We start from the raw sequence: 22,542 nt of genomic DNA, 5'->3' as shown, positions 1-22,542 counted from the left end.
CTTTTCAAATTTACCCCACTATATTTTGTTAATGACAAAAATTTAAACTCATTTTTTTTTAGGAAATTTGGTCAAACGGTACCTCAAAATATCTAAAATAGTGAGATGGATCCCTTGAATTTCAAACTTGTCAAAGGGTTCCATTTTGCTTTTCCTGACAAGGTTTTTGACCGAAATACCCTTCCACCCTCAAAATACACGTTAAGCCATAAAAAAGGGATAAAAAAGTGCTCCCTTCTTTTTCTACCAACCATTTACCTTCCCCAATCCCCATTAACGCATGGAACAAAAAAAAGGAGAAAAATGTGAGTTTTATTTTTATCCTCTTAGCATTTGTGCTTATAACCCCTAATATCTCATTTAATGTGTTTGATAACTTTGTCTTTTTATGATAGTGTATTGAGGGTGTATAAGGGTTTATAAGGTAAGACGAATTCATCATCTTCCTCTTTTCTATGCGTTTTAAATTTCTAACTAGTTATCAACGGAGAGTGGTTTTCCTCCTTTCGGCTTCCTCTGGCTTGAGATAGTTTTTGTGGAGGGTATATACTAGTTAGGGCAGGGCCTCAATGTAAATAGCGTATAACGGGTGTGAATCATATGACTTTATTGGTAGTGAAGTCGTTTGTTGCCGACCATACATGTACAGCTAAAATAAGGGGCAATGATCACCCTCTCGTTACAGCAACTTTGGTAGCTGAGACATGTTTACATTTATTTGCTTGCCCAGAGGACGTCCGTACAAGGATCATAATAGAATATATCAAGATGCATTGGGGTATAACTATTAGCTATTGGAAAGCGTACAGTGCGATGAACATCATACTTGAGATTAAGTGTGGGAATGTCGAGGACTCTTACCGCATATTGCCTGCATTTGCAATTGAGATAGTGGGCAGAAATCTTGGAAGCTACATGCGTGTTTTTCGACATAGAGATTTACGTCCAAGGGAGATGATAAATTTGCTCGTTTATTGTGGACATTTGGTCCCTGCGTACGTTCTTTTCGAACAATGAGACTTATAGTTTTGGTGGACGGAACAAATTTGTGAGGAAAATATCTAAGAATCTTATTGATTGCAATTGGTGTCGATGGTAACAACGGTTTATATCCATTAGCATTTGGGGTGGTGGAGACGGAGAATGAAGATAGTTGGGAGTGGTTTATGAAGTTGTTGAAAAGGCACGTATTGCCAGAGTAAATGAATGTATTCGCTATATGCTCCGATCGGTAGAAGGGGTTGTTGCAGACAGTACCTACAGTATTTTCCAATTGTTATTATAGTTATTCTATGTGTCACCTCGCTGCCAACTTCCGGTTCGACTTCAAAGATCTTCTACTTGAGAGATTGTTCTGGAGAGCCGTAAGGACATTGAGGGAGAGTGTTTTCAAAGAAACAATGGAGAAGATCAAGGCAAAGAATGAACTTGCACATAAGTGTACAAGTAACATTCCGAAGAAAAACTGGGCTAGTGTTTATTTCAAGGTGGGTAGGTCTGATGTATTGACTACGAATAGATTTAAGTGTTTCAACGCTGTCTTGAAGGATGCTAAAAAATCACCGATTGCATCATTGGTAAAGCACACTCAATATCAGACTACCCAGTTTATTCAGAAGCGTCAGAAATTATTTAGTAGTTGGCACACAAAGTTGACTCATTACGCAGAAGAACGTATGGAATCATCACTGAGGGAGAGCTGCCAATATACAGCTTATCGAGTAGGGACTCATGAATTCGAAGTAAAGTCCCTTGAAACTACAAATTCTGTCGATTTGATAACTCGAACGTGTAGTTGTCGTGCCTTTCAAACAGATAGACTTCCGTGCGGACATGCAATCGCAGCCATTAACATCACATAATTCGATCCGTATGATTACTGCAATGAATGTTTTGATGCAGAGAGGTATCGGGATACATACGCTGAGGTTGTTCACGCAACACTAGATCGGACATAATGGCATGAAAGTCCCGAACCGTTGATGACAATATTACCACTGCTTGCGAAGCGACCGCCTGGAAGGCGACGTACGAGAAGAACGAATCGCGAGTTGAAAGGTGGATTACATTACAAGTGCACCCGATGCCGACAACTTGGCAACAATAGAAAAAGTTGCAAAGAACCTCCCGTCATCGGACCGAACCTCGACGAAACTGCTATTGGACCTTTTGCACCAATACTCACGAGGTCGGGCGTACCTTGTCAAGCTGTCTTCTTTGCGTAAGGGTGTGGGTTTTTTTGAGGAGAAGTTGTATATGATTTTTTTATGTACTCATATACTCTTACGAGTTTTTTTGTTATTTTGTAAACAGTGGCTGTATTCAGATACACTTATAATTTTTTTGCAGTAGAAGTCACCCTATTTTTGAAACGGTAACAGATCAATTGTTGAGTTATTACAGTGGGTCCCACAGTTTGGTATAACTCGGCCTGATATGGTCAAGTAATAATAGAGGCCCCCTCCATCCCTGGTAATTTCTAAATTTTCATATGTGATACTCCCATTTCATCTCTTGGTCACCCCATTTTCATATGTAATACTTCCATTTTTCATGACCTGGTAACCCCTTCCAGGCCCAACAGACATGAATCGAAAATTTTCTAGGAGTGATAACCCCATTTCATCTCTTGATCACCCAATTTTCATATGTGATACCCCAATTTTTCTTGACCTGGTAACCCCTTCCAGGCCCAACATATAAGATCTGAAATTTTTGTAGGTGTGATAACCCCAGTTTCATATGTGAGAATCCCATTTTCATATGTGATACCCCCATTTTCCTTGACCTGGTAACCCCTTCCAGGCCCAACAGACATGAACCGAAAATTTTTCAGGTGTGATAATCCCATTTCATCTCTTGGTCACCCCATTTTCATATGTGATACACCAATTTTCCTTGACCTGGTAACCCCTTCCAGGCCCAACAGATAAGAACTGAAATTTTTTCAGGTGTGATAACCCCAGTTTCATATGTGAGAACCCCATTTTCATATGTGATACCCCCATTTTCCTTGACCTGGTAACCCCTTCCAGGCCCAACAGACATGAACCGAAAAATTTTCAGGTGTGATAACCCCATTTCATCTCTTGGTCACCCCATTTTCATATGCGATACCCCCACTTTCCTTGACCTAGTAACCCATTCCAGGCTCAGCAGATAAGAACCGAATATTTTTTAAAATAAACAAAACCGCCTAAGGGGTATTCAGGTAAAAAAATATGTCAGGAAAAGTAAAATGGACCCATTTCACAAATTTGAAATGTGGGGGTACCGTTTCACTATTTCCGCTATTTTTTGGACCCTTTTGACCAAATTTTCCTTTTTTTTTTTTTTTATGTTTACATTTTATTTAACTACCTTTTTTTTGAACCAACACCGTATTAAACTCGTTTTTTACCCGTCCCATTTTTTCTTGCCTGATCATGTTTTACTGACCATGGTCGTGAGACCTTGAGCTCAAGAAAAGGAAAAATTGCCAACGGGGTACATCAAAATACGAGAATTGCCTAAGGGGGGTGGGGCACACTTTTGAAAAATTGTTAGAGAGAGGGACCAAGTGGGGGTTGTCAAGTCTCTAAAAGGGGGTTATCAAACTCTCAAAAGGGGGTTATCAACCCTCTTTAACAATTTTTGAAAAGTATGTTCCCAGTTGGCAATTCTCGTATTTTGATGTCCCCCGGTGGCAATTTTTCCTCAAGAAAACAACCAGACGGACTCCGTGAAAAATAAACTCATATGTACAAAAAAGACAACCAATAAGGGGTGTACACATTTGAGAAGAGGGTGGGAATATCATTTCAAAACTGGAAAAAAATGTCGAAGTCCTTAACTTCCAACACGCAAGTCGCGTGTCTTCCTGACCCCTCTAAACTAAACCACAGTCAACTTAACCTCCTCTTCAATACCCTAGGGTTAACCCCATCTTCCTCTCTCTCTCTCTCTCTCTCTCTCTCTCTCTCATCTCCAGTGCCTGCTCCTTAAACTCGTAAGTCTCAAAATACCTTTCCCTCTTAATCTTTCTTTTATTTATGTTTTAGATTTTGATATTTCATCTATTTCTTTGATTTTTTTTCTTTGGTTCTAAGCTTTGTATTCAGTTTCCTCGATTTGAATTCAGTTTTACTTGGAAATAAAGCATTCTCTCTTTTCGTTTCATTTTTAGGCTTTGACTTGGTTTAATCTATTTTTATTCAGTTTCTCGATCTTGGATCTTTCATGATCAACCACGTTTTTTTTTTTGATGGGTAAGCTGGGTTTTTTTTTTTTCATGATAAAATAGTGTTGATTTTCTCCGTGTTTGGTTTTTTAGTCTAGAATGGTGAATCTTTTGCAATTACTGAGAATTTCTTGTTTTCTTTTAGGGTTTGTGTAATTGGTTGTTATTAGATGATGGGGGAAGTTCATGGATGGGGGAAGCGATGCGAGGTTTCGGTCTGATTGCTTGCGGGTTCGATTTATTGCATTTTAGGGTTTTCATGGATGATTTTATGTCGTGTGAGTTGATTTACAAGACCAAATTTGATAGATATCTCTGAAGTAATTAGCTTACAATTTGGGGTTTTCATGGATGATTTTATGTCGTGCGAGTTAATGTATACGACCAATATTTGATAGATGTCTTAAGTAATTAGCTTGCAATTTGGGTTTTCATGGATGATTTTATGTCACTTGACTTAATTTATACGGCCAATATTTGATAGATATCTGAAGTAATTAGCTTGCAATTTGGGGCTTTCATGGCTGATTTTATGTCGCGTGGTCAAATATTTGATAGATGTCTGAAGTAGTTAGCTCTTGGATGCTGGGTTTGGTTGGGGGTTTGCTGAGAGCTAGAAAATATGATTGGGGAAGAGGATACAAAGTTACCCAATGGCCGAAAAACATTTTGGCGGTCTGCATCTTGGTCATCATCCCGGTCACAGGCACAGAACATAACAGATTGTGTAGATAGTGCAGAACAAAGCAACAGCCAATTTCGGCATTTTCCCGTTCCTCTTACCCCTCGATCGCAAAAGAATTCCAAGTCCCGGGCTTGCTTGCCACCTTTGCAGCCATTGGCTATTGATCGACGGAGCTTAGATGAGTGGCCAAAACCGAGTTCTGATGATGTTGGGGAGTGGCCGCAGCCACCCACTCCAAGTGGTAAGAGTGTTTCGAACAAGCCCGGGGAAGGCTTGAAGCTTGATTTGTCTTCGTTGGACCCCACGGGGGGTCTGGTTAGGAGAGATAAAATTGCTTTTTTTGATAAGGAATGTTCAAAGGTAGCGGATCATATATATCTTGGGGGAGATGTGGTCGCTCGGGACAGGGATATTCTAAGACAGAACGGCATCACCCATGTTCTTAACTGCGTGGGTTTTGTTTGCCCCGAATATTTCAAGGCCGACCTTGTATATAAGACATTGTGGTTGCAGGATAGCCCATCCGAGGATATCACGAGCATTTTGTATGATGTTTTTGACTATTTTGAAGATGTTAGGGAGCAAGGAGGGAGGGTTTTTGTCCACTGCTGCCAGGGTGTGTCCCGCTCGACATCTTTGGTTATCGCTTATCTCATGTGGAGGGAAGGACAGAGCTTTGATGATGCATTTCAGTACGTTAAAGCTGCAAGGGGGATTGCGAATCCGAATATGGGTTTTGCTTGTCAGTTATTGCAATGCCAAAAGAGAGTCCACGCCATTCCTCTGAGCCCTAGTTCGGTATTGAGAATGTATAGAATGGCTCCTCACTCTCCATATGATGCTTTACATCTTGTACCAAAAATGTTGAACGATCCTTCTCCGTCTGCTCTGGATTCTAGAGGTGCATTTATCATTCATATACCTTCGGCAATATATGTATGGATTGGTAAGAACTGTGAATCTGTTATGGAAAGGGATGCAAAAACGGCCGCGTTACAGGTTGTTCGGTATGAGAGAGTGCAGGGTCCAATAATAACTGTTGAAGAAGGGGAAGAACCTTCAGATTTTTGGGACGCTTTTTCAAACATCCCACTTCGTGTAGATAATTCTGAAAACTCATTGGATGTTAAGGATCAGGTCAAATCGACGGTTGGGATTGCTAAAGGTAAGAAGAAAGTCGACGCATATGATGTAGATTTTGAATTTTTCCAGAAAGCAATCACGGGGGGTGTTGTGCCGCCCTTTCCGTCACCAGGAGCTGGGCACGAAACACACGTTCCTGCAAGAGAGAGCAATTGGAGCATATTGAGGCATAAATTTGTCTCAGGGAGTGTGAAAGAGTGGGTCTCGGCTCCTAGGGTAGCCCTATGTAGAGTCTATTCCGATTCAATGTTGATGGTAGATGCAGATACTCGTGTAAACAATACTCAGCTTGTGTCAGCTGACTCATCATCATCACCACTTTATCTTTCGCCCAGTTCTTTGTCATCATCTGATTCAAGTGCCAATTCTAAATGTAGTTCAGAATCACCTTCATTGTCACCCTCAACACCATCTCCTTCATTTGCACCTTCACCTACATCATCTACCTTGTCCAACCCATTAGTCCTATCATCCAAGTCTCCAGGTCCACCAAGTGTCACGCATGATGCAAAACCTTGTCTTCAAAAATTCCTATCAACTTCTAAAGGAAGTCCTCTCTCTCTTGCTGAACGCAGGGGAAGCTCATCACCATCTCTAAAGTTGTCATCCTTAACCAATGAGTCCTCATTGTCATCTAGAAGGCTGGGAAATGCATGTCCCCGAGAGGGAATACAGGAGGGCAATGACAACACTTCGGATAGTGGTTATTTTGACGAAACTAGTACTGGGGAACTCCTTTCAGAATCCAAGCAGAATGCAATTGAAGGCAGAGATATATGTAGCAAACATTCACCACAGGCAGGTTTAGGAGAATCAGTTGTCTGCAGTACATCTCATGAGGAAGGTGATATGGGCAAAATTTCTGGAGAATTTCAGAGAAAATGTCCTTTGCAAGAAGGCCGAGAGTTGGCCGTATTGACCGAGTCAATTGATAGCGATTCAAAGTTTTTAAAGCCAACACATCCTGTAATTTATCGCTGGCCCGATTTAGAAAAGGTGGTAGAGTTCAGTGCAGGTGTTCTTGATTCCAAAGCTGTGTTTCTTTTGTTAGCCCCAAATACATGGCTGGGCAAGGATAACTATAGGATGCTCTATTTGTGGATAGGCAGCTGTTTTGAACATCAGAATAGGCGGACTCACGTAGATAGCAACAGTAGCGTAGGTGAAGTAAAAGAGACTGACTGGAATTGCGTTGGTTGCAACTTTCTTGCTCTAATGGGCCTTCCAAAGGACACCCCCATTAAGGTATGGAGTAAAACTTTGTAAGATCTCTATTTTAAGTTAATTGTTTTTGGTTGCCAAAAAGTTCTTTGTAGTTGGCGTTATATCTTTTGGGTAAACTGCATCTGCTTAAAAGCTACATGTTTGAGAAGTGAATGGGATGCTGCTATCTTCTACTTGCTAGCTTGATTCTGTAATTGTATTTCCATTTGGGTTTTCTAATTTCTTTGGGAGATATTTTATGTTGGTGTCGAGTCATACAAAGCGTAGATATTTACGTTCTGATGTCATAGAATATGTTTTGTTTGTATCTTTTAGCAGCAACTCCCCCACACCACACTACACACATTTAAATGCTAAGTTTCATCTGAACTGAAATCAACCTGCTCAATTTGGATCCTTGTTGCACTGAAATTTAAACTGTTTCCTGTTTAACGTGGCTTTGTGTGCCACATGTATACTCAGACCAGCTGCACACGAATTCTAAGTTCTAAAACCTTATGGAGAAGATCGGAACATTTTAAAGTGTTTGTTAAAAGAAACCTGTGGTGCATTTTTTTTTTTGCTGGGTGAAATGAGACTTTAGTGTATTGACTTTATGTTTCTTAGATAGTGGGGATAAATATTCAAGTTATAATGACGTTGCTGATTCTTTGGTCTGTCTGTTTAATATTCTAATAATAAAAGTTCCTGATTTAGTGAAGCTGATACCAAAAGGCCAGACAGGAGATAAAAAATAAATAAAAACAAACAGAGGCAGAAAAAAAAGGAAAAAAGAAACAAAACTACAAATACAACAGATAAAAAATAAATAAAAAGAATAGGAAAAAAGAATAAATAAATGGATGATAAGAAGAGGAAAACAAGAAAAGGATAGAATTACTCAATCCCTGCAAAGAGTGCCAAATTTTACTAATTGATTGGCTTTTGATTTTAATTTACTTCTCTATGAAGACATGAGCAGGAACACTCAACAAGACTTGGATCATAACATGTCTAGTTCTCGGAAAAGCAACAGAGTTCTCCAGGGAAGTCTTGAATCTTTTGTTATCTAGCTGACGGTGATAGAATATTCGCTTCCCATCCATGCCCTTTTACAACAGATTTCCACCAAACATTGCCTTGTTAGCAAAGGTGAACTGTGACAAAAAAAATAAAAAAAATAAGATGGTGGTTGAACGAGTCGATTTTGAATCATCCGACCACAAAAAAAAATCATAGATACTAGAAACTTGAAACTCTATTGATTCAGTTTGTGGTATTGTTATTTCCACCAAACATTGCCTTGTTAGCAAAGGTGAACTGTGACAAAAAAAATAAAAAAAATAAGATGGTGGTTGAACGAGTCGATTTTGAATCATCCGACCACAAAAAAAAATCATAGATACTAGAAACTTGAAACTCTATTGATTCAGTTTGTGGTATTGTTATTTCCAACCAACATATGTCTAGGGGAAGAAAACCGTGTCATATAGTACAAGAAAAATAGTCACCATATGGAGAGACTTCCAATAGGGTGTGTTGGTTTGACGATGATAGCTTCACCAAGGATATGCTTGTTTTTCTCCATTTGAAAATACAAAAAGCCAAGGCAAGGAGAGGTGGATGCCAATTGGCATGCTGGAAATCTCCAACAAGTTGAAGAGTTTGACAACGGTATATCTAAAAACATGAGGGAAAGCAGAGATAACACATTGCTGCAATTATCGGGAGATTGAGGTGTTGAAAGGGCATTTGGTGTGGTTACACAAACTTTGGCTTCAGAAAATATTGTAGAAAATGGGTGGGTGTCAAGGCCTCTCATGTTTACAAACACCAAGTTGGCATTTGAATGGGTAACTGTGTTGTTGTGAAGTTTGCCTTACGTGAAAGCCCTTTTGAGTGATGTAGTGCAATCTCATGTTGAGATTGAAGATGAAGTGGATCAGCATGTGTGAGGGATATAGCATGCAGTTGTTCTTAAAACTAATGCGGGGTTTTAAATGTTGGTTTTGGTATGCATGTCAGTAATCATAGAAATGGAAATATTTCAGTCTTGGTGGTAGATTTCAGTGGAATTCTATAAAATCACAGAAGTTTATGAAAATGCATGCAAATGATAAAAAATAAAGATGAAACTTCAGAAAATGCTAGAATAAGCACAAATACACACTTAGAAACCATCACATAAACAAAAAATTATCTATATATAGTTTCAAAACTCTCCCGCTTCATCATTGACTCCTCTGAGTTGACTCCCTTTTGCATTGGCTTCGTTCTTGTCCGAGTCCGCATTTTGCCCTGCAAAGTCAATCAAAACTCCTTTGACTCCCGATTTATGACTACGTCAATCGAGTACTCAGCCGTGCCAACTGAGCACGACTAGAATTTGCCTGGGCCACGTTTTGACCCACATCTGCGTTTTGAAACGCTGCATACATAGTTGTCAAACTCCTACGACTCGTATGAGTTGACCCTTGAATCGAGTAGAGTCGCTGGGCTTTCGAGGCGAGTGGCATGGTGACTCGCCTCTGTTGAAGACTCATCTGAGTCGTCTGGTTACTCAAACAGGTCGCTGGGAGTCAACTCGAAAAAATAAGACTCTTACGAGTCAAGTTGCTCATCTTGGGCTTTTTTGTTTTGATGGTTGAAAACTTGGAAGTTGTTACTTATAAGTTAGAACTTAATTATTTTTGTGCATGCAAGTTATAAGCATATAGTTATTTATATTTTTGGCTTAGTGCTTTATCTATGTGCTGTTGGGTTATATTTTTTACATGCTTCATCTTTTGATATATAATTGAGAAAAAAGATTAAACGCTCAAGCGTTCCTTCCTTTGGTACGCTAGAGTTGTAAAGAAAGTTTCTATTGGCCAAAATTTGGGCCCCACAGAAGCCTTACGATTGAAAAAAAAGACTGAAAAGGAAGGTCGAAACCCTAAACCCATTCTCTCTTCTCCGACTCTCTTCTCCACTCTTCTTCGCTTCTCCCCGGCGCTTTCTACCATCGACGTGGGCCCCACAGGGCTCCGCCACTCTCCACCGTCGACGCTCTTCTTCTCCACAGAGGCATGTTTTTTGATTTTTTCTTTTGGTAAAATGCTATCTAGGGTTTCAGTTTTTGATTTTGTATGGATTAAAGACATATGTAGGAACTAGATCTGTGTGGATTTGAGGTTCTTCTTACTGATTTTGTATGGATTAAAGACATGGATTTAGGGTTTTTTTCCCACAAGAAACCCTAAAATCTAGGTTTCTTTCTCGTTTTGTTCTCTTTTTAAAATCAGTAAGAAGAACTAATCAATGAACAAAAATAGAAAGAAAACCTAGATTTTTAGGGTTTCTTGTGAAAAAAAACCCTAAATCCATGTCTTTAATCCATACAAAATCAGTAAGAAGAACCTCAAATCCACACAGATCTAGTTCCTACATGTCTTTAATCCATACAAAATAAAAAAACGAAACCCTAGATAGCATTTTACAAAAGCAAAAAAGCAAAAAACATACCTGTGTGGAGAAGAGAGAGCGTCGACGGTGGAGAGTGGCGGAGACCACATCGACGGCGGAGAGCGTCGGGGAGAAGCGAAGAAGAGAGAATGGAGAAGAGAGAGTCGAAGAAGAGAGAATGGGTTTAGGGTGTCAATAGAAACTCTCTTTACAACTCTAGCATACCAAAGGAAGGAAGGATTGATCGTCTAATCTTTTTTCTCTATATAATTATATTTTTTCAACTAAATTTATGTTCTTGTCAAAAATTCTTACTAGTCATGAGTCGAGTCACAGGTTGACGACTATGATTGCATCTATAATCGCTTAAGAAGACCAAACACCTAAGGTCACATATGTCTGAAATAGTAAGGTTGGTTCTAAATTGATAATGCTTATGGCCACAAATATGTAGGCTTCAAATAAGCATAAAATGTAGGAAAAAACCACTATATTCATCAATTTCATAAAGAAAGTGCAATACAATGGAGTACAATATAATGATGAAAATTTATATCGTGCAAGAATAATTCACATGTAAAAAACTAGAAGCTAACATTCATATATGATAAGTTTTTTAAATATATTTTTTATTATTTTAAAATATTTTTTAATAAAAATAAATACAATAATTAATTAATTTTAAAAATAGAAATTCTAATCCCTTGGGTTAGTAGATCAGGCAAGAAGAACTCACATGTAATAAAATTAGAAGCTATCTTATATATATATATATATATATATATATATATATATTTTGATTCATTTTTAATTGAAAATATACTTTTTTCAATTTTCAAAACAACATATCCATGAAAATTAAAAATTCATGCACTAATCAATGTGCAAATGCATCAAAATTAATAGCCAGTCGATGCATTAGCACCATAATTAAAGAAATGCACCTTAATTAGAGAACAACTCAACTCAACTCAACAAAGCCTTTGTCCCAAACTAGTTGGGGTCGGCTAAATGAATCCTTTAGAAAAATTTCATGAAGAAGGTGAAAGGAATCTATCCGGCTCTATTCCTGGCTCTAGTTGGGTTCGTCTGCGTGGATCATTTTCTTTCATTCTATCCTATCCAAGGTCATGTCTCTATTATGTTCCTAGCTATTAAGTCTTTCCTCATTCTTTCTACCCAAGTTGTTTTCGGTCTGCCCCTACCTCTTTTTACTCCATCAACTTGGCACGAGTCGCCTGTTCTCACTTGAGTATCCAAAGGCCTACGTTGGATAGGTCCAAACCATCTTAAGCGGTGCTTTCTCATCTTCTCCTCAATTGGTGCCACCCCCAACTTTTTACGATTGTCTTCATTTTTAATTATACCTAACCTTGTGTGGCCTCACATCCATCTAAGCATTCGCATCTCCGCTACTCTCATCTTATGCACATGTTGCTTCTTGGTGGCCCAACATTCTGAGCCATACAACATGGTTGGCCTCACAACTGTCTTATAGAACTTTCCCTTCAACTTGGTAGGGATTTTACTGTCGCACAGAACTCCCGAAGCAAGACCATAATTAGAGAAGGAAAATAAAAATAAAAATAAATAATATATATATATATATATATATATATATATATATATATATATAGAGAGAGAGAGAGAGAGAGAGAGAGAGAGAGAGAGAGAGAGAGAGAGAGAGAGAGAGAACGGTTCCTACACATATGTGTAGATAAGTTATCTACACACTAGCTTAAAATACAGTGGGGGCCACATTATTTGGGTGATCCAAACCATTCATTTTTAAGGCCCTAACATAGATAGGGTGTCCACAAAAAATCAGATCCATAGGATCATCCTAACCATTCGAACTGTGGAGGCAAAAAATGGACTAATTTGTGAAGGTTTAAAGACATCCATTTTACCTCCACAAATCGTAGGGTTGGGATGATCCTATGGATCTGATTTTTTGTAGACACTCTATCTATGTGAGGGCCTTTAAAATGGATGGCTTGGATCACCCAAACAATGTGGGCCTCCACTGTATTTTAAGCTAGTGTGTAGAGAACTCTCTACACATGTGTAGGAACCGTTTTCTCATATATATGAGAAAAGTGTTTCTAAGCACGTGCTTAGGGAGCTCCCTAAGCACAAGCGGCTTAAAAAGCTACCGATTGGTTCGTATGGCGGGTCCACCTCTGCGGGGTCCACAAAAAGCGACCAATTGGTGGCTTTTTAAGCCACTTGTGCTTAGGGAGCTTCCTAAGCACGTGCTTAGAAACACTTCTCTCTCTCTCTATATATATATATATAAATATATATATATATATATATATATATATATATATATATATATATACACACTAGTTAAGAAAAAATGTTTTAAAATTATTCATACATATCAAGTGAGTAAAATATAAACATAATGGGAGAATTGTACGACATAGAAATCAACATTCATCACAATAGTACATGTAATGTGCCAAAGAAATCTACTTAAAATTCAACTCTATTGATAAAAGATGGCTAATATGTCCAAATTATTAACCTATCCATCATAACATATCCATTATACAACCAACAGAATAGAAAATTGCAGATATAAAACCCTTCTTCAGTTTTCCTAAAATTAGATACAAACAGAACATACACTCAAATCCGAGAATCGGGAAAATATTTTGTAAGGCAAAAGAACGAATATGAAGGCAAAAGTCAAATCAACTTGAAGAAGCGAAAACGGAAAAAAGAGTATAATAGGAAAATAGAAAGAATAACGAAATAGGAAAAAAAGGAAAATAGAACAACATTCTCAAAAAATGAATGTATTATCCATAGCTATCAAAAGAAAATAATGAAATGCGTGACTCGAGTAGTTTTGAGGCTATCAAAACAGTTGGGATTATCTAACGGAACTTTCATAACATAGAAGGACATGAATCCCATCCTCCGAGCCTCAAAACTACTGTAAGAAAAGACAACCCCCTATGAAGAATCCCAAAACAAAACCAGATTAGCTGAGTTTGGGAAAGATGCGTTGGATGTCAATATGGGAAAGCACATCCACTACCGTACAAGGAATCAAACTACAGAGCTAAGGAGTCACTCGAGCTGATACACTCGGACGTATTTGGACCTGTGAAGCACCCATCCATCAGCGGCTTTAAATGCATGATAACCTTCATTGATGATTTTTCGAGGTACGTCTGGGTCGACTTTATGAAAGAAAAATCAGAGGCATTTTCTATATTTAAGAAGTTCAAAGAAATGGTTGAGAAAGAAACAGGGAGAAAAATGAGATGTCTTCGTACGGATAATGGGGGCGAGTATACATTGAGGGAGTTCTCTGAGTATCTGCGTGATAATAGAATACGTCGACAGCTTTCATGTTCGAATACACCTCAACAAAATGGAGTTGCAGAAAGGAAAAACCGTCACTTGGCTGAGATTTGCAGAAGTATGTTGCGTGCCAAGAAGGTGCCACCTCGATTTTGGGCGGAGTGTATGAAGACCGCAGCACATGTTATCAATAGGCTACCTCAAGCAAGGCTTGAGTTCGTTTCACCTCACGAGAAGCTTTGGAATATCAAGCCCACGGTGAGCCATTTTCGAGTATTTGGATGTGTTTGCTATGTGTTCGTACCTGATCATATAAGAACCAAGTTTGATAAGAAAGCAATACGATGCAATATTCGTGGGCTATGACGATGAAAGAAAAGGGTGGAAGTGTTGTGACCCCACAACAGGACGGTGTTACACATCTAGGAACGCAGTGTTCGACGAAGCATCTTCGTGGTGGTCATCACAAGAGGTGTTGCTGCCGAATATGAAAGAAATTGAAGAAAAGCTACAAGAAAGAACCGAAGATCAATCTAAGCCTGGTGAGGTTCCAGAAGTTGAACCCCAAGAAGAACATGAAAAGGCTGGATCCAAGACTCCTGAAAAAGCAAAGAGTCCTTGGCGAACAGGAGCATTGCAAAAGACACCTGAAGATGAAAGACCAAGACAACTTGAAGAGTTCGAGGAGGAAATAGATCCTCAATCAATTCCGAGAAGATCCTCTAGACAAAGAAAACCAAATCCCAAATATGCGAATGCTGCACTCATAGAAGCTGAGTATAGAGCAGCAGCGATGGCAGCTCAAGAAAGCACATGGCTAATGCAGCTGATGAAAGACCTACATCAACCAATTGACTACTCGGTGGAGATCTATTGCGACAATCAATCAGCCATAAGGTTGGCAGAGAACCCAGTCTTTCACGTAAGGACTAAGCACGTGGAAGTACACTATCACTTTATTTGAGAGAAGGTGCTACAAGGACAAATTGAAATGAAGCACATCAAGACTGGAGGCCAGGTTGCAGACATATTTACTAAAGGACTAAGTGGCACAAAGTTTGAGGAGTTCAGAAGACAACTCGGCATGGTCACTAGATCGGAAATAAGGGAGAGTAGCCGATAAAGAGAGAGTTGTCGTTGAGGGGGAGTGTTAAGAGAGCACCGACTCTCTCTCTCTTTCTAGATTTCTCTCTAGATTTCTAGAATTCTCTTCTTCTTCTTCTTTTTAGACAATCTTCTTTCTAGAGATTTCTCCACTCTTCCTTTTTCCTTTCTTTTAAAACATTGTTCTAGATGTTTCTTTCTAGAAATATCTAATGCTAGAAGAGTGTAGCCACCATTCTAGAATAATGGGGAAGCATCTCTAGCAAGTATAAAAAGGAGGCATCCCCTTCCATTTGGGCATGTAGAGTTCAAAGCTTCTCCTTAGAGTGTGCAAAGGAGTAATTGAGTGTGTGTGATGAGAGCAAAGTGATTGTGGGTGAGAAACTCTTGAGTGCATTGAGTGTATACAAGTTGTGTACTTTTGAGCTTTTACATTGAATAAAAGCTGTTCTTCCACCGCTCAAATTTCAACACATCTTTTCGTATAATTTAATTGGATCCTGTCGTATATTGTCATATATTTTAATTGGATCTTGTCGTATATTTTATTTAGGCTTGTTTTTTAATGTCTGAAGTGTTCTTAACTATTTAAAAGATGCTTTTTCTTTTTTCTAATTATCATTGCCTCTTCTCCTTTGCTTTTTTTTTTTGATGTCACCTCTTGTGTTTCTGATTGCCATTTTTAATTAGTGATTCCAAGTTTTCATTTTGGATGATGGATATGTACAGGTTGTTAAAGAAGGCGGTGAGCCAAAGGAATTCCTTGAATTGTTGAATGCCTTTTAATGTCAGTGATCCAATGAAAGATTTGGGGAGCCAATGTTCTCTAACACTATCCTTGGCTTCTTCAGCTAACAAATCTTGCTGTAGACTTTCTATGGAATTTCCAAGAGCTTCAGCTGACAATATCAACAATAGGTACTCAAGTTCCTTGCCCTTATCCTTTGCACTAACAAATCACACTCCCCAATTCTTTAGAAATTACTGAACTCCCAGCATGTGAGTCCCATGTTCTTTCAGAGATTCCCATATATGATATATACGTACTTTTCCAATAAAAATGATAGGAACAGAAGAGTTCCCATTGGGTCTCCAGCAGTTGAAAATACTGTCATCTTGATCAAGAGTTTTGCCGCCAATCCATAAGGTTACCTGTTGTATCATACACATTTTTCAGAGATTCCCATATACGATATAGACCTTTTTCTGCCAATAAAAATGACTGATACATGAAAAGATCAACTAATTCCCATATTTTTAGTCTGTTTCCTACCTCGCTGCCTTTCTAATGATTTCAGTCTGCTTCCACAACATCCCTCCCTAAAAAATGATACACAATTTGCATTCTGCATATCTAGTTAAATCTAGTATGGTCGACTCCTCTAATCCCATTATTGTGGGTTCAGTTCCCTCTGCAGAATTCCCCTTACCCCAGTTGTTGAAAAGTGATTTTGTGCTTTTTACTGCTGGCATCGAATTCACTGATGTAGTGAACCAGGTCAATTTTGTTATTTAGGGCGTGTTTGGCTCCCATGAAAAATTATTTCATGGAATATTCATTGGCCCAATTGTGAAAGAGGAGTTCTGGCAGAGTGGGAGAGACTTGAGAGGGCAGGACTGGAGAGAGCGTGAGAAATCCATAAAATAACTGTGAAAAAAAATACACTACTTCAAATTTGATTTCCTTTTCTTGTTTTTAAGTGGCTTTTTATGCTCCCTCCACTCCCACACCCTCAAGTCTCTCCCTCTCCTCCAATGTCTCACAATTGACCCTACTAATATTCCATGGAATATATTTTCATGGTTGTCAAACATGTCCTAAATAAAGAGGACTTGGTTTTTGGTTGCTTATAATTGTGTTTTTCTTCTTTTCTTCTCCATTTTTACAGGAGGTCGTCATTGAACTCACTTTGTGGACATTCGTTTCTAGCCGCCTTGATGTACAGTGTCAGCTCTCTTAAGCAAGCTTGTACTTTGTCATCTTACTGATTTAGATTTTCTCCTTAAATGTACATTCTCTTGAATAATCCATTGTAAGGCCCTTTGTCTAAGTAGATAATTAGTTTCTCCCCTTCAAATCAAACTTTTTGAGGAGTGCTGGCCACTTTTGCCCTCTGATTTTGCATGTGATTTTGCCACCACTTCATAGTGACAGAACCCTACTTTTTAGGCAATTTGGTCTTTTCCATCTGCAAAAGCTCCATGTGAAATTTTAGGCTGCAAAAATGGGTAGAATTCCTTTCTATTTTTATTTATGTATGTGTGGGGATTTGCTAGGCCATTTCGCATCTGACTTTTGCATGAGAGAACAGCCTAGACTAAATTTATGCACTAAATTTATGCACGTACGACGTTGAACAATTCTTTCATCTTCCATCTTCTTCATCTTATTTGTACCATATTTTTAATTTTTGGAATATCCCTTGTGAAGAGGGCCCTGGCGCCTTCACTTAGTTGAAGGAGCTTCATATTGATATAGGTTTTTCAAAACCTTACTAGTTATTTTAGTTGCTCTGTGTGATCTTCATCTTGTGTTGCTGCCGGATGCCCTTGCATCAGTCAGAAATGGCTTTTCGTGAAATCGCTTAGCAAATCCCAAATTATATTGAATGTATGGAATCAGTGTTGATGTTCCGTGGGCCATTTTTTGCCTGTCGGACTTTCCTATTATTCGGTAATGGTAGGATAATTTTGTAATTGTGCAGGGCTGTTTTGAAAGTGTTTTCCTTTTTATATTAATGCCCTGTTCGTTTCAGATTATGACAGCCGATTGTGAGCCCCCCAATCGATTGGCTCAAAATTATGTTGAATTTTCAGCCAATAATGCACAATTTGAAACGAACAGGGCCTTTAACTGTTTAGCTACCTCTAAATCTACTGGCTAAACGTTATTTTAAAATTGGGATTTCAAACACTCCCGACGATCCTTGACTGGGCGGGGTAGGCAGAAGTTGATCCGGTAGATCGACTAGCAGTTTCAGCTACTGCTCGTGATGATGATTTTTTGCTAGGGACAATTCAGAGAAGCATTTCATGGCTGGTTGTTGCATGTGAGAGCAGCAACCACCTCAGGTGAATTAAATGAATAAGACAAAATCTGCAGAATAGTGAGCCTATGTGGATGCTCTCACATTCAACAGCCAGCCGTGAAATGCGTATCTGCTTATGGTCCCTAGCAAATCCCTTTAAAATTTAAATCACGATTAACAGATTTTGGGTAGGGCTGGCAACGGGGCGGGTCGGGGCCGGATGTTGGGGTCCCCTACTCTTCCCCTCTGCGGGGAATTTTCCCCCTCCCCTTCCCCTCCCCACTGCGGGGATGGTGGGGAATCCCCCTCCCCTCCCCACGGGGAATATCTAATCCCCATCCCCTCCCCTTCCCCGCTCCACATCCTTCGGGGACAATCACTTTACTTTCTTATTTTACTTTGTCAAATGTTAGGTTTAAAACTAAAGATTTGCTAGGGACAATCACTTCAGGCATGTTGCGGCTTGGCTGTTGCATGTGAGTAGCCACACAACCCACATAGGCTAAGATTTTGTCTTATTCATTTTATTAACCTGGGGACAAAGGTGGTTGCTCTCAGATTCATTTAATTGATCACTAGTTCCTAATTCCCAATCCCACTTGCCAAAAAGTACTGTACGTGCCACACCATAGGAAGATCCAAACCGTCCATTTGATGGGCACACCATACTACCATACTACCATAGGCATAGGATAATCCAAACCTTCCACTTGATGGGCACATTGTAGGATGATCCAAACTGTCCATTTGATGGGCCACAACGTAATTAGGTTGTGGCCCAAAAATCATTTCCATAGGATAATCCCAACCCTTTGATCTATAGAGGAATTGCATATTATGGTACCTTCTATAGATCGGAGGGTTGCAATCATCCTATGGAAATGATTTTTGGGCCGCAATCTATTTACGTTGTGGCCCATCAAAAGGACGGTTTGGATGATCTATGGTGTGGCCAGTAAAGTACTTTTAAATTGTAGCCTATCAAATGGATGGTTTGGACCATCCTATGGCGTAGCCCATTCATTACTTTTTGAAAAATAATGGACTATACGAGCGCACACCATATAAAATCTCATCACTCATCAGAGAGATGTTGCCTTTATTTGGGGGAGGAAGATTTTCAAAGAATTTAATGTTGCCTTAGAGTGATAGTTCGAGGGAGAGATTTTAGGGATTTCTAAGGGTAATATACTAATATAATGAGGGACAATGCCCAATGGATTATGGGTAAAAGAAAACATGAAAAGCTATGTCAGTAAGGATGTCAATTTTGGCTCGGGCTCGGAAGCTTGCTCGAGCTCGGCTCGAATCCTTAACTAGCCGAGCCGAGCCGGCTTGCTAGGCTCGTTAAGCTTAACGAGCCGAGCCCGAATTAGGCCAGGCTCGGCTCGTTAAGGCTCATTAAGAAAAACAGTCATATATAAATATAATACAGTAGCAACTGAGGCATAATCACGACTTTTTTCAGTAATTGTCATAACTTCGTACCGTTTGGTTGTATTTTTTTGATAATTGTCATAATTTCCTACCCTTTTTTGGTAATTTTTCATTTAAAACATTTCAGATATTTTACTTTTTCGTAATGATGACTTTTTTATTATTATTTCGCTTTTGCTAGCAACCTTTGCTACCCACCTTGGCATGTGCGAATCTCGCACCCTTGATAATCCAAACCGTGATAATCCACTGTGATAATCCAAACCGTGATAATCCAAACCGTCCATTTGATACGTATATTCCAGAATATAACCCAAGCTCGATAGGCTCGAGAGCGGCTCGCGAGCCTAGCCGGGCCTGACTGAGCTGAGCCGAGCCGAGCCGAGCCTGGTTCGAGCCCGAGCCCGAGCCTAGCCTTTGAGCTTAACGAGCCGAGCCGAGCCTGGCCAAGCTCGGCTCGGCTTGGCTCGTTTACACCCCTAAATGTCAGGGACAAAACTGTACTAATGGAAATTATGAAAATTTTGGGAGAATCTTGTAGATATGTTTTGATGCAAAGGGTTTTTAGTAGTTTTTCCCAAAAAAAAAAACACTTAAAAAAATACAAGAAAAAAATGGCATTAATGCGGGGTGGGGCGGGGCCAACTCCATCCCCTTCTCCTCCCCTTCCCCGCACTGGGGAATTTTTTAAATCCCCTTCCCCACTCAAATCGGGGAATCCCCTCCCCAAGCGGGGCGGGGCGGGGCGGATCCCCGCTTTTCCCGGTGAAATTGCCGGCCCTAATTTTGGGTATCGGGTGAAATTTACGAAATTTTCATTATTGAAATAAAAGTATAAAACACAATGAGAGAGAGAGAGTACTCGGCCATCGTGTTTATGAAAAGTTTGGGCATATTTAATGTTCTTTACCACCTCCCTTGGCAAATGACCCCACTGTCCACAGAAGAGCTATGTACTTTAAGTAGATCTTCAATGACATGCATGATTTTTTGGCTCTCGAGGCCATGGGAAAGTGCAATCTGTTGTAGTTTCCATCGGTACTAGGGTATCAAATGAAGGGAGACCACACTAAAAGAATCTATATATCGATAAGAAACCCTTATTCTTGAAGTGGGTCATCAGTGATTAGTAGTTGCACACCACCTCAGGCATGGCAACGAAGCTGAATCTGAAGCTTCTCGTGGACAAGAAAGCCAACAAAGTCCTCTTTGCAGAAGCAGGGAAGGACTTTGCAGATTTTCTCATGAGTCTCTTGGCTCTCCCAGTTGGGTCTGTGATAAAACTCCTCACAAAGCAAAAGATGGTTGGATGCTTAGGCAAACTGTACGATAGTGTGGAAAATTTAAGCGAAACCTACATTCAATCCGGTCATAACAAGAACCTCCTTCTCAATCCTGAAATGGCATCTTTCCCTTCATCCCCAAACCCTCCTCTCTTATTGCAGAACGATAAGTCCACAGCAACAAAGAAGTACTTCCGTTGCTCCAGCAGTTACAGTCACAATTATATAACAGACGTTCCAGGCAATGTCTGTCCTCAATGCGGTTGCCAGATGACCACCGAGTTGACGTACGTCCTTCGTAACAACACAGCAAATACTGTTTCTAATGGAGAGGGTGGGTTTGTTAAGGGTGTGGTGACTTACATGGTCATGGATGATTTAGTGCTGACACCCATGTCCACCATCTCTAGCATTACTCTCCTCAATAAGTTTAATGTCAAGGATACTGGTGTCCTTGAAGAAAAGGTAGTGGAAGTGGGCATGAAAGAGGTATGCCGTCTGTAGATGCTCTATTCTCATTCTTTCTTTCTTTCTATTATTAATGTGGTTTTATTTAGCATGATTATGGTTTTGTGATAGACAATAATAACCCACTATTTACATACTCTTGTGCTCATCTGTTTGTGAATTGATCTATGTTTTGTTAGGGTTTGGCTCTTCTAAAGGCTTCCTTGCAGTCCAAAACAGCTCTCAGTGATGTGTTCCTTGGGAAGTAGGCGTTTCTGACAATGTTTCAAAGGATGGAATTAGGGCAGAGCAGTTTTTTTTCTTTTTTTTCCTTTGGTGTCATTTTGGAAGGTGTTGTTTTGACTGCTCTTTTTTATGTACTTCTCTGAATTTTTCTTGCCTCTATAAGATGTTGCTGTTTTTTCGGATGTCATATGTCTTAAAAACTAGATTTATTAGAAGCTTGATGCAAATGGTGATCGTGGATTTGTGTAGTCTCTCTATGTGCACTACCTTTTCAATTTTGGAGATAATTAGAAGATGATTACTACCTTAATTATTAATTTTAGGTCCCTTTTGTTTTGGATTTTGGGAAGTGATAGTGGGTCCAAAACAGATTATTGGACTCAAAATTTGCAATCTGTTCTCAGAATCCATAACAAACAGGCTTTAAGATTTGACCTTTACGGCCGAAATCTCATCCTGAACGCTTCCATGCAATAAAAGGGGCAACTATTCTTTTAGGGGATTTTCCCTAAGGGTGGAGAATGACGAAAGCAAAAAAAATCTAAAAAATCTTGTTCGGGCTAAGGTCCGTTTCTAAAATTTTTGCTACTTTTTCAACTAAAAAATAGGATTCCTTGAAATGATAAATAACTGTTTCTAAAGTTTCTCATCACTCCGTTTCCGCCCTATTCTTTAGGTGAGAATGAGAAGTGTTGCCGAACATGCCCAAAGCCTACGAGTTCTAGTTTCACTTTGATGGGAAGAACCCTAAACACTGCTTTATAGACCAAGAAAACTGGGAATATTATCATACGTGCCAGGTAGGACCCACTTGCAATGGGTTGTTGATTTGTGGTGTTTCTTGACAAAGGGCACATGGGCCACATTAGATAGCATTTTTCTTACTTACATTTGGTCATTAAGAGCATGTTTGGCTGCCATGAAAAATTTTTCCTCGTAATTTTAGTTTATAGAACCTTTTTTTTTTGACATAGGGTATCC

At 39.4% G+C, this 22,542-nt stretch overlaps 2 protein-coding genes across 6 annotated transcripts; both read left to right on the top strand.

Annotated features, from left to right (window-relative positions):
- The first annotated feature begins 3,838 nt into the window (after positions 1 to 3,838).
- LOC143873200 (protein-tyrosine-phosphatase MKP1-like) lies at positions 3,839 to 17,488 on the top strand. 5 transcript variants are annotated; one of them, XM_077376798.1, is made up of 5 exons: positions 3,839 to 3,988; positions 4,365 to 4,497; positions 4,778 to 7,292; positions 15,849 to 16,037; positions 17,009 to 17,488. In XM_077376798.1, exons 3-4 carry the CDS (start codon positions 4,842 to 4,844, stop codon positions 15,903 to 15,905), a joined length of 2,508 nt encoding a protein of 835 aa, XP_077232913.1. In that variant the 5' UTR covers positions 3,839 to 3,988; positions 4,365 to 4,497; positions 4,778 to 4,841; the 3' UTR covers positions 15,906 to 16,037; positions 17,009 to 17,488. The 5 variants fall into 5 exon arrangements, with proteins under 5 accessions (XP_077232913.1, XP_077232909.1, XP_077232912.1 ...); XM_077376795.1 differs by adding an exon at positions 4,198 to 4,247 and having other exon boundaries at positions 3,908 to 3,988; positions 4,365 to 7,292; XM_077376794.1 differs by having other exon boundaries at positions 4,365 to 7,292.
- Positions 17,489 to 20,462: 2,974 nt separating this feature from the next.
- On the top strand, positions 20,463 to 21,809 carry LOC143884979 (uncharacterized). Its single transcript, XM_077388888.1, has 2 exons — positions 20,463 to 21,357; positions 21,516 to 21,809. Exons 1-2 carry the CDS (start codon positions 20,737 to 20,739, stop codon positions 21,582 to 21,584), a joined length of 690 nt encoding a protein of 229 aa, XP_077245003.1. The 5' UTR covers positions 20,463 to 20,736; the 3' UTR covers positions 21,585 to 21,809.
- Positions 21,810 to 22,542: the final 733 nt, after the last annotated feature.

This window comes from Tasmannia lanceolata, unplaced genomic scaffold (genome assembly GCF_043159265.1).
Source record: "Tasmannia lanceolata isolate RefF3 unplaced genomic scaffold, GAP_Taslan_0.1 ptg000002l, whole genome shotgun sequence".
Classification (NCBI taxonomy): Eukaryota; Viridiplantae; Streptophyta; class Magnoliopsida; order Canellales; family Winteraceae; genus Tasmannia; species Tasmannia lanceolata.
This window is presented reverse-complemented; position numbering and strand designations above follow the sequence as displayed.

Bases quoted from the DNA above. Each gene is read 5' to 3' on its own strand.
- LOC143873200 (XM_077376798.1), top strand. From the start codon at position 4,842: ATGATTGGGGAAGAGGATACAAAGTTACCCAATGGCCGAAAAACATTT. The intron at 7,293-15,848 runs GTATGGAGTAAA...GGATATGTACAG, and splicing joins CAAAGGACACCCCCATTAAG to GTTGTTAAAGAAGGCGGTGA.
- LOC143884979 (XM_077388888.1), top strand. From the start codon at position 20,737: ATGGCAACGAAGCTGAATCTGAAGCTTCTCGTGGACAAGAAAGCCAAC. The intron at 21,358-21,515 runs GTATGCCGTCTG...ATGTTTTGTTAG, and splicing joins TGGAAGTGGGCATGAAAGAG to GGTTTGGCTCTTCTAAAGGC.